The following is a 12,565-nucleotide window of genomic DNA, read 5'->3' on the forward strand; positions in this document are numbered from 1 at the left end:
TTTTGTCGAAGTGTTTTTGTTCAACAATTCCTTTGATTTTTTAATACTGAAATGTTGTCAACATACAGAAAAATACAAATATTAATATAATAGTATCCATGTATATAACATCAAAATTTTATGCTAACATTTTACCATATTTGACTTACACTTCAAAAAAAAAACATTATGCAATGTAACTAAAGCCCACAGACCCATATTGCTCCCTTTCTTAGAGAACTAGCATGCACAATTCATTTTAAAATTTTTCCCTGAAAGAACATCTTGGCTAATTGTTTTATGTTTTTTCACTCAAAGTCAACTTAAATTTAATCACTTTTTTAAATTACTGTATAATATTCACTGTACAAATAAACCACAGTTTCATTATGCTTTCTCCAATGGAGGGGCAGTAAGTTGTTTTCACGTTTTTGTTGGTGCAAACAAGCGTTTAAAGACCTCCCATAACATGTGGCTCATCCTGTACATACGCAGAAGCACCTGGACAGCAGGAGTGCTAACTCAGAGGGCCGTGAAATCTCTCATTTCTCTAGGTCTCAACAGTGTTTGAAACCATCTGTCCTCCACTAATGTCGTCTCAATTACAGAGCTGTCACACCACCTTGCCAACATTTGGCGTTTTGGGGTTTTAAAGTGTTTCAGCCTGACAAATATGCTGCTATTATATTTTCCATTTTGAGAATTCCTCATGAGCTTGAACATCTCCTAGAAGACCCTGGCCACTGGTACTCTCCTTCTGTACGGCCTGTTCAAATCTTTGTACTGATGCTCTTTTCTAACTTCTGAGGTTAATGAATTTTCTATCTTTTTCATTTCCTAATATATTCACTAAATGTGAAATTTCCCTTTAACTTCTTTTTTAAAAATCCTCCCCCAAGGATATGTTTACTGATTTTTGAGAGAGAGAAAGAGAAACACATTGATCAGTTGCCTCCTGCATGTGCCCTGACCAGGGATCGAAACCTACAACTTTTGGGTACACGGGTGATGCTCCAATAAACCGAGCCAGCCACCAGAGCTCCCTTCAATGTCCTCTTTAGCTACCCAATAAATCAGTTTATTTAAACTCCATATGGCTGATCGGAAACAAAAACCTTTCAATTTACATTATAATTTTTTCTTGTAGCTATGAGTTATTAAAAGTGTGCTATAATTGCACTGTTGTCACAGAAGACAACCTGAGTGATGGTGTTTCTTTGATACTACTCAGATTTGCTTAGAGCCCAGTGTGGCATCAATTTCTGTAAATGGTCCACATTTGACTGGTAAAAATGTGTTTTTTCTAATTTCTCAGTGAAGGCATTATATGAGGTCTTTCTAGAAAAAGCCTAACCATTGTTAATAAAATGAGAATGGTTTATGCAACATCCACGTAACCTGAGAGCCAAAGAGAGAGGACTGGCATGCACATGTGTGAACAATGACAACTTCACTCTAATAGTGGGGGCAGTAGACAGCGTTGAGTGAGCATGTGTACTGTGTGGCTGTTGCATTCAAAGTGACTGAGTAGAGCAATGAATCTGCATCAAATTTTACGTTAAGCTTGAACTCCCTCTCTGGAAACTATTCACAAGGCTGTGGCTCTGGGCAACTGGTGAGAGACAGCTTCATCATGACAACACACCCACTCATGCATCTCGTCTCATGCAGAGTTTTTTGGCAAAATATCAAATCACCCAGGTGACTCAGCCCCTCCCCTACAGCCTAGGTTTGGTGCCCTGTGACTTCTGACTTTTCCCAAAACTAAAATCACTTTTGAAAGGGAAGAGATTTCAGACCATCAATGAGATTCAGGAAAATACAATGGGACAGCTGAAGGTGACTGGAAGAACTGTGTGAGGTCCCAAGGTGCCCACTTTGAAGGGGACTGAGGCATCACTGTCCTATGTACGATGTATCTTGTACCTCCTTCAATAAATGTCTCTATTTTTCATATTACATTGTACCTTCTGGACAAACCTCATGTGTACATGTTCATGAGATTAAGCTTGTCCATTATGTTGCACACCCTCTCCCACCCACATTCCCCCCCTTTAGTTCGTGTCCATGTGTCATAAGTTCTTCAGCTTCTACATTTCCCATACTATTCTTGCCCTCCCCCTTTCTATTTTCTACCTACCATCTATGCTACTTATTCTCTGTACCTTTTCCCCCTCTCTCCCCTTCCCACTCCCCTGTTGCTAACCCTCTGTGTGATCTCCATTTCTGTGGCTCTGTTCCTGTTCTAGTTGTTTGCTTAGTTTTTGTTTTTGTTTTAGGTGTGGTTGTTAATAATTGTATTTGCTGTCATTTTAGTATACATGTTTTTTATCTTCTTTTCCTTAGATAAGTCCCTTTAACATTTCATAAAATAAGGGCTTGGTGATGATGAACTCCTTGAACTTGACCTTATCTGAGAGGCACTTTATCTGCCCTTCCATTCTAAATGGAAGCTTTGCAATCTGGGATGTAGGTTCTTGCCTTTCATGACTTGGAATACTTCTTTCCAGCCCCTTCTTGCCTGTAAGGTCTCTTTTCAGAAATCAGCTGACATTCTGATGGGAACTCCTTTGTAGGCTGGGAGTCTCTCCCTGCTCCTCAACCCCCACAGGTGTTGTCAATCAGTGCCCCAAGGCTCTATTTCCCAGGGCTGTGATCCTGGGTTGTGCACAGTGCCTTGCTTCACAATCACACCCTTGCTGGGTTTGCCAGTTGCTACCCCTCGGCCGGGGTCTGCCAGCTGCCACCTGCACGCTCAAGGTCCACCTGCTACCGTCTTGCTCGCCCTGGATGCCTTGTGTACCTGGTCCCAACGCTCTCTTCTCTCCAAGCCGCTACCACTGCCAGGCCACCCGACTCCACCCCTCCTACCGGTCTGGATGAATGTGTCTATTTTAACTCCTTGGTTGTCCGACTTCCATACAGTTCAATTTTCTGTCAGTTCTGGTTGTTATTCTATTTCTAAATTGTTGTTGTCCCTATCTTGGTTATGCAAGGGGGCACAGTGTGTCTACCTATGCCTCCATCTTGGCTGGAAGTCTGTTGTTCAAATTTTTAATATGCTTATCTATTAGTATCAATGAGATATATGTCAACTGATTCTGTATTTACCTAACAGCTATGAATAATTCTGTCAGGTTGAGTTGCTGGGAACAATAAACTTCAGGTTTATTACATCATCTGGTCCTTATATTACTATGTAAGGGTTTTGTCTGAAAGGACATTTTGTCTGACATTAATGTAGTCACCTCAGAGTACTTTTGGTTAACACAACCCTACTCTTTATTTTTAACTTTTAAATCACTTTTATGATTATATATCACATGTGAACCTTACAAACAACATAGTATTTAACATGTTAATTTATGAGTCTACATGTTAATCTGCGAGTTTTTAAGTGATGGGTTTTGTTTTTGTTTTTATTTTGTCTCTTGATTCACCTTTCCTATTTTCTATTGTTATGGCTTTGAGTTACTGCTTCCCAATATTTAGTTTTGCTCCATTTTTAAGTCCCATAGTCATTATTATTGCTGATTTTTAACTAACAGAGTCATTTAGATTTGCTGATCTGTTTGCCAATTTCTTTCCTTGTCAACACCACTTGCATCTCATTCCTTCCTCTTAGTACAACTAAACTCTTCCCAATTGACATTCTTTTTCCAAGTAAAGCAATGAGGTTGAAACAGAGTCTTGCTCTAAAAATATCTGTTACCTTTACCCCTGTGTAACAGCTTACCTGGGCACAGAAGTCTAAACTAGCAATTACACTAGCATCCTCTGGTTTTGCACTTACCGTAAGTCTTGCCTGTTCTTGTTCCTTTATGAGTAATCTGACCCTTGCCCTTTTAAAGGGGCTACTTTTCATATTTCTCTTTGCCATTTCAAAGTACTGCTGTGAATTTATTTTCATTTTGGCCTCTTTGGGCCTCGGTGCCATTCTAAACATTTGATAATTTGTGTCTCTCATCAATTGCATACAATTCTCTACCAAAAGCTCATGAAATATTGTTTCTCCCTCCCCAGTTATTTCTTCTTTGAAATCTCACTCTAAATACACGCTGACTTCCTGTGTGATTCCTCATGTCCTTTACCTACTTTTATGTTCCCTATCCTTTCTTATCTTTAGTTTTGCACTGTCTACTCCTTAACCTGTCCATCAAGTTTCTCATTTCATCAACTATAATTTTGTCCACAAGGTTTCTTCAGTTCCTTTTCAAATCCACCGCTTTTTCTTCCTTTATTTTTAATCCTTCTGGCTTCCCTGGTTGCTAATGCACCACTCACCCCAGACCTCTCCAAGTGTGCTTTGTAATTTTTCCCTGCCAGGCTGGTTTTCCTGTGGAAACCCCCTGAAGACTGGGTTCCTGCAATGGGCACTGCTGAGTTCCCATGTGAACTCTAGAATCCCTGCAACATTCCAGTCATGCAGATTTGGTTTCCTAAGTGGTGGGTCCAAGTTTGAGTTTTCATGGGGAAAATGTGTCTCCTACTTGGAGCCAAGGTGGAGGCATCTTCCTAGGCTGATGAGTAAAATAGACTGTAACCCCCAGGTCTCCTGGCTTTCTGCAGAGGCTCATCCTCAACACCTCTATTCTCTAGACCCCACGGGTTCCCTTCCAACTTGATGTTAAAACCCAAGGCTCCAATGCAACTGAGCCTAGAAGCACAGTTTCTATAGCAGGGCTGATATCTCACAGGCCTTGTATTAGGGTACAAGAAATGCAAATGCCTTCATTTTCCTAAAACCAAACTTGATTTCTGTCCCAACCCCTAGTTCTCCTGAAATTAGTAACTTTAGTGTATTTTTAAAGGTCATCTCACTGGGGATTTTCCTACTCCTGGTATTCTCTCTAGTGGCGTATTTATGTTCTGGGGGCTATTCCAACATCAGAGCATTACAGGACCTGAGAAACGTGCTGGTGCTCTTGGCCTGCACCAGCTCTGCTGAGGTGTCCATGTCATATTAATTCTCCTTCTTCTCTAGCTCCCAGAGATGTGCCCACATCTGTGATACTACCTGCCACTGCTGGGCAGCCTATATCAAAACTGCATGACATCTGCAGAGCCCAACTCTTTGCCTCAGGGAAACATTTTCCCAGGATACCTGGGCCATTCTCCAAGGCCACCAACCAAGCAGGGCCACCCTGTGGTCCCTGCCCTGGTTCCCAGCCTGGCACAGTGCTGTTCCCTTCCCGTTCCTGGCTCCTGGGCAGTTCTCCATTTCTCTCACAAGTTCATCTAATCATGTACATGTTTGACTAATAACTGATTGAGCACTTGCATATAATTTACGTAGGAGGGTGGCCACATTAGTTTGTTCCACCAATTTTGGCCAAAATGAAAGCTACAAAGAAAACTCTCCATAGATGAAGCGCTATGCTACTGTTCTTTTGGTGTGTTATTCACAGCTAACCATTTAACCTCTCGACTTCATTTTCCTTATGTGCAAAACATGGGGTCTGTACGACCCATCACTAAACTCCTCCCTGGCTCACAAAGGCTTCCTCGAGAGCTCCCTCAAACCTCGGCAGACATGACTGAATGGGCCGAGAGGAACCAGGCCTGGTGCTGACCGCTCACAGGGAGGTGGTGAGCACTCTACAGCATCAGAGAGAACAGAAATCTCCCTTTTTAGTTTCCCAAGAGGGTTTCCCTTCCTCACAGTGGAAGAAGTTTCACAAGACATGCTGATGAGTTCTGTCTCCTGCTGCCCAGGCCAACTCTGCTCACCACACACTTGGGACAGTGGAGCCGAGTCCAGATGAAGACACACCAGAGGCAGTGGGACCTGCTACGAGGGTGCCACTCCTCCCTTACAGGTTAGTGACCTCATTTTTATCCCAACTGACCACCCAAATACTCACCAACCTGGTCAGATTATGTGGGTGTTTGAGTATCTGGGAGGGAGATAAGAAGAGCCTTATCTACAAGGAGATAAGAAGAGACTTATCTACAAGGTTACAGGGCATTAATTTGTGGTAAACAAAACAGAGGACCTGCCTGGAAGGGCTGGTGACTTCGAGACCCTGAAAGCTGCTCTTCCCAGGAGGTATTACAGGTCAATGAACCAGTCAAGTGGTGGGAGCAGGGCTCCCCCTTTTAGACTGCCCCACTAAGCTGTCTGGTGGTCTGAACAGGACCAGTCATGTAAAATGAGAGGGGGGCTGTTTAGCACGAGAGCAATGGGGGCAAGAGAAGAGGGTGTGAGATTAAAAAGGATGAGAGTCGAAGAAAATGAGAAAAACAGGAAAATGAAATGAAATGACCTGTGAAATGGAGAGCAGCACCAAAGAGTGTCTGCACATTTGAAGGGTGCTGGGTGGTGAACTACATCCCCCAGTGAGTTCTGTGGAAGCTATGACCCTTGGAACCTGTGAATGGGACCTTACTTGAAAACAGGGTCAAGTTAAGTTGGAGTCATATGGGGGGCCCTACTCCCATGGCTGGTGTCCTCATAAAAAGGATATTTGGACAGAGACATACAGAGAAGAAGGCCATGTGACAACTGAGACAGAGACTGGAATGATGCTGTCATAAGCCACAGAACTTTAGGGACTGTCAACAACAGGAGGTAAGAGGCATGGGTCGGTTTCTCCTCAGAGTCTCAACTCCTTGATTTGGGACTTCCAGCCTCCAGAACCGTGAGAGAGTAAGTCTCTATTGTTTTGAGGGCCCAGTCTGTGGCACTTCATTGTGACAACCTCAGAAACTAACTCAAGGTGACGAAGAAGGGAGGAGACAGCTTCCTATGCATAGGGTGACACTCACATCCTCACAGAGGGACAGGGATATGAAACAGACACACACACCAGAGACAGCTGTAAGATAAGCACATGTGAATAAACATGTGAATGGCAGTATCATGTTTACACCCAACATGCTGAGAAAGAACCCCTGCCATCTCTGTCACTGCAGTAGGAAGGGCAGAGATCAATGGTACCAGCCAGATGACGGTGGTGTCGCTTGCCATGATTCAATCCCAGCTGCAGCATCAGTAGCAGAACTACTTGGGGAGAGAGGGGGGGACATGGAAGACCCTGGGAAGAAGATGAGATAAAGAGGAAGGCTTGGAGGTGAAAAACAGCCGGGTGTACTCCCACTGTCCACAGGAGTGCTCACATGCACATGTCCCAGGACCTGACCACAGTCTGAGCCCTGCACACACTGCTGTGTGTGCTTTGAAACCTCTGACCTGTGGGTTGGGACTTTCTACCAACACCATTCAGTTTACCACATCTAGGACAACCCAATGGGCCCTGAAAAATAAAATGCACAGCCAACAGGAGGTCAGAGGTGCTAAACCAAATGGCCTTCACCTCCAGAGTGGCCCAGATGGAGAGCCTGGAAATGTGACTCTGGCACAGGAAGCTGGAGAAATTTTAGACCTTCTACCACTATCCCAAGTTTCAATGATGGACCAGGGGACACTCAGTGGGGAGGTGCAGGGGCTCAGGCTCACAGCTCAGCCCAGGTCCACGTTCCCAGTTACAGACATAAAGCTGTGTCTGCAATTTAGAGTGCTTCAATTTTAGAGTGTTTCAATTTTATACCATCAGCCATGCATGGAGACCCTCACTCTGTACTAAACTTCAGGAAACACACACATACATGCACATACCCCAAAAGTTCCATAATAAACCAGATATACTGATCAATCCATACATCCTACATGAATTGGGAATGAAAACTAAGTAGCCAGAGAACAGGCTTCATTTCCATGCCAACACAATGACCTCTATTGATTGCTTTGTTTTCTCTGTCCATGGAAATTTTAGTTCAGCTCCAGAGCACAGAATGGTGAGAGGGCATCAGTTCCTGCCCCATCATTCAGAATGCTTTTGAAATCACCTATCACTGCAATGTGCCCTCCTCCAGTAAGGATGGTTAGGAACTCCCCTCCTGGTTTCAGGGGGATGCTGAGCAGCCAACTCTCTGCTTTGGCAAGAGAGGCAGCATGCTGGGTCTGCTGTGGGGGCTGCAGGATGGATAGTGCTCCACTGACCTCTCAGAGATGATGTGCTTCCACAGATACTCCACAGCACTGATTTTACAAAATCTGAGATATGTGGCATATACATTGAAAGTATGGCCTTTGAACAGATAAGCAAATGATTTCTAGGCTAAATGTACACTTCTGTAATAATATCAATAAACTAATGTATCTAATGTAGCAAGGAACCAAACTGTTGCTGTAACCAGTCCCTTGGTGACACAGCACTACAACCAGTCCCAATGATGGCAGCATTCTGGCACACGGAAACTCAAGCAAACTCTTTAGTTCTAAACTACAACGTCTTTTCTGTTCGCTTTCTCTTCTAGATAGGCATTTTGCCCTGGGGTGTCTCTCTAAATACCAACCACCAATACCATGTTAAGTGCTCGATACTGGCAGAGTGCATCTGAAGACAAATGCTTTTTACACATCTAACTAGTTCTCAGATCCCGTTCTGCTCAGACGGAGCGGTGGTGTCACTGAGGGCCTGGCCCGCTGGCCACTTTCACCAGTCTGCGATTTCACAGATATGAAGGAACTGTAAACAGTTACTGGATTAAAGAGATAACTCATACCATTCATTCAGCTTGTAGTACTTTTTATATGTGATTTAAGCCAATCATAGCCAGGCAGCAACACTCTCAGAAGCTCTTTAAGCAAAAAAGCACATGGAATAGTGGCTTTGGCACTGCCAAGCCAGTTCCTCTGTCACTGAGGATGGGGGGCGGGCAGCGAGAGGGAGCCCCCTTTTGTGCAAGAAACTTTACCCAAAAGGAAGTAAACTGTACTACAGAACCAGAACACTGGGCTGCACAGGATGTAACAGGTCCCTTGGGGCCCCTGAGGACTGCTCATTGGAATTCCATCCCAGAGAGGATACCGAGGTGTCCATGCCTGAAAAGTGATGCACACACAGCCAACGATCATAACTGCAAATGATCACAACAAATGACATCAACATCCAGCCACTGCTTCCTGGGTTAAGTACTGTCCCCTGGGCCATTTCCTCCCTCTGGTGGCTGGGGTGACTTGAGGCCCAGAGCAGTGCTCTTGCCGTAACAGGAGGATGGAGCTGCCATCCAATCCAGGTTTGTTTTCTGGCCAAGCCAAGGTCAAGCCAAGACTATGGCACTCACAAACCACACTGCCCCATGTGCCACCATGACGACAAGGCCCGCCCTCTCAGGCTCTCTGCTCCTTCTGTACAGTAAGTCCTCATAAGTTCTGTGACTTTCAGCAAAACAATATAGAATGAAACCAATTTCATCATAAAATATGTGACTAATAAAAACAAAAGTATGCTCCTATGGCATCTCATCAGTTATAATGAAATGACATTGAATGAAACAACATTCTTCTAGGACTTGGTGTACTGCCCTTTTACAAGTGTGTGTCTACACACACACACACACACACACACACACACACACAGCCTCTTGACCAGTTATCCTCTGCACTTGACATTCCTATGCCTTGGAGAAGTGCAAGCTTCCAAACCTTACCTAAAACTCCCTGCATAATGACACAGGCACAGGCTTTAACACAGTCACATGTGGGTTAGCCAGTCAGGAAGCCATCAAATCCCAACTAAGTAGAGGGCATTACAGAGCACTGCTCAAATATCAAAAAGGTGGTCCAAGAGCCATCTGAGGCACTGACTCTGACTCATCAATGTTTGCAGCCTGTGGCTAGATATGCATATGTATGAGAATACATATGTCCATGAATGTTCAGCCCACAGGCATCTCTGCCCCTTGATCAGCAGATGCTCTTCCAGCTGTAAGCCCTCTAGGCAGGAAACGGTGATGGCTAGGGTGCTGCTCCCCCCACTCCCAGCTCCTCCCTGCCCCATGACCCCTAGTCCAGGCTCACAAGGAGGTCCACACTCTAATGGGGGAGCCAGCATGCTTTACTAAGGGAGCGGAAAGTCCACAGAATGACCACAGATTGGGTTTTAGATCAGTATTGTGGTTTCTCTACATCTCTTCACCCAGACTCTCTTCCGTACCAACTGTCCCTCCACTTCCCTACCATCATCCTCCAGAGCTGTCCAACAAGCTTCAGAGTGTGAATCAGGTTACACCACATCCCAGGTCAGAACCTTCCATGGGGGGAAGGCACTTGTGATGAAAAAACTTTCTCCTGTCATCCAATGGGTCATGCATGCTCTACCTAGAGGGGCTTGGCTGATCTTTCTGTGATGGTGGAATGTTCTAGGTCTGTGCAAGCCATTGAGCACTTGAAATGTAGTTAGTAGGACTAAGGAACTGGATTCTTCATTTTACTTAATTTTAGTTGATTCAAACTGGAAGACGTATGCATGGCTGATGGCTGCAGTATCAAGCCACCCAGCCAAGCTCTCTGACCTCAGCCACCCCAGCCCAGAAGCCCCTACCTCTCTCAGCTGCCCCAAGACACTGAGCTCTCTTGGCCTCGGGGCTTTTGCAGGGCCTTGCCTTGGGATACATCCCCACCATCACCTCTTAGGACATGTCAGCTCTATAGATCTCAGTGCAACATCCTGTTCCCCAAACCAAGATGCCCCTCCTTTTCCTTCAAGCTCAACATGACCTCCTCTCTTCCTTGGGCTCCTTACCATAATTCCTAATTGTGTAACCTGAACGTTTTCCCTTATGACACCAACTCTTCAGGCCCTTAAGCTCCACAAGGCAGAGACCACAAGTGTTTTGATCACAAAGACCACAAAAAGGGATACTCTGGATACCTTGGCGTAGCCTGGTGGACCTGAGTCATCTCTGCTCAGTCCCCAGAAGACCCAGACGTAGACACAAGTCCTAAGGGGGCAGACAGCATCGATGTGCAGAGGGCTATGAAACTACTATGGATTTCTGGGTTTCAAATCATGCTAAAGTAAAAAACAAAACAAAACAACAACAAAAAAACAACCAGAAATAAAGTGGCTGTTCTGATCAGTAACTTATAAATTATGTTGTGTGTCCCCCAAATTTAAATGTTAAAGCCCTAACCCTCAATGGGCTGGCTTTTGGGGGTGGGGCCTTTGGGAGGTGATTAGGATTAGATGGGGTTCTGAGGGTGTGGCTCTGTGTAGGAAACAGTGTCCTCATAGAAAGAGGAAGAGACCAGAGCTCTCTCTCCGGGGAGGACACAGTGCCGCCTGCAAGCCACAAAGAGCTCTCAACAGGACTGACCATATGACCCCTTGATTCTGGACTTTCAGCCTCCTGAGGTGTGAGAAAAAGACTCCTGCGGACTGAGCTGCCCCATGTGTGGTATTTTGTTATAGCACCCAAGCTGACTGAGACAGGGATCTGAGGCAACAGGGCGACAGTGGATGAAGAAAGAACAGCACCACTTCCTAGAGTAACTGGGCTGTGAGGCAGGAAATATGTTCCATCGATTCTATAAATCTAAGGTGCCTACAGAGTCTGCCAAGTGAGCAGTGATGCTAAAACCTCTGGAAAAGGCTGTGTCAACAAGACAAAGAACCTACTCCTTGAGGACCCTGTGGAGAAGAGCAGCCTGCCCACCTGAGACAACTTCCCACTCTGGACAATCACATCGGGAATGATCCCAGAAGAGAGCCACTTGTCAGCAGGAGATTCAGTGGCCAAGCCAGGAGTCCACCTCCTAAAGCTCTATTCAGGCCCACACTCCCTATGGCCCCTCCCTCCCTCCAGTGCCCATTTACCTACCCCGACCTGTCACCTCCAAGTAGCCCTCCCCAACCTTCCGTGCGTCTCCAGGCAGCTATGGAGTTTGGCATGCCACCATGCCCATCCATGGGGCAGTGCCAGGCTACAGGGCACCCCAGCGATTAGTGCCAGAAGGCCAAGCTTTGAGCAGAAATGGCAAACCACTATGAGTCTCTATGTAGCACTGAAAACATGGCCAAAGACTCACGTGAAAAGAGCACTTCCCATTTACCTTTCAGAGTTGGAATAGCGCTGTCGGGTCCATCCAGCTGTCCCAAAGGGTCATTCAGATCCAGAACCTCTGAATCTCCTGGACAAGGGAGCATAGCACACGTGTTAATGAATTTTTACTTCAGGAACCTTTACTTTGCTTCTCATACAAATGCAGTCATGTTCTAGCAAGACCGTGCTCTGTTTATAGAGAACCTAGAGGGAAAAGGCATTATGGTAACTGCTAGGAGGCTTTTGTAGCATTGGATTTGATGCAACAGTAAACCCAGGTCTTATGTTTACCCTAAGCATGGCAAAATGAAATGCTTTGCAGCAGAGGCAGATGAAGCAAGTCACTGAAGCCCCGAGCATCATTCTGGGAAGGCAAAGAGTCAAAACACTGGCTGCCAAAGTACTTCCATAGAAGAGTCAGCAGGTTGCTCTCCAGACACAGTCCCCAGTAAATCTGAATACATTCAGAACTAAAGAATTTCTTAAGCAAGTCACTCCCCTCCTCATCCCCAGACCCACTTGCAGCCAGTGCCCAAGGACAAATCTACTCACAACTGTAAAGACAGAAGTTCTCATCTTTGCTGCAATTTTTACTCCACCCCTTGGAGACTGTGTGTTAGTGGGAGCGCCCACCCCCAACTCATAAACACCAAGGGCAAATAGATCTGGTTCGCTCAACTAGGAATACATGGCCCTC

General features: G+C 45.3%; 1 protein-coding gene across 2 annotated transcripts in view; it reads right to left on the bottom strand.

The window, feature by feature from the left end:
• ROR2 (receptor tyrosine kinase like orphan receptor 2) overlaps positions 1 to 12,565 on the bottom strand; it is a 197,722-nt gene that overhangs the window by 36,008 nt on the left and 149,149 nt on the right. Inside the window, exon 2 of one of the 2 annotated variants that reach the window (XM_045833893.1) lies at positions 11,879 to 11,956. The exons of the other annotated variant lie outside the window; for it this stretch is intronic. Within the exon in view, the coding sequence (XP_045689849.1) occupies positions 11,879 to 11,956 (78 nt within the window). The remainder of the gene's footprint in view (positions 1 to 11,878; positions 11,957 to 12,565) is intronic. 2 annotated transcript variants of the gene reach the window in all.

The sequence above is a fragment of the Phyllostomus hastatus genome, unplaced genomic scaffold, assembly GCF_019186645.2.
Source record: "Phyllostomus hastatus isolate PE091 unplaced genomic scaffold, TTU_PhHast_1.1 phas_contig_195, whole genome shotgun sequence".
NCBI classification, from domain to species: Eukaryota; Metazoa; Chordata; class Mammalia; order Chiroptera; family Phyllostomidae; genus Phyllostomus; species Phyllostomus hastatus.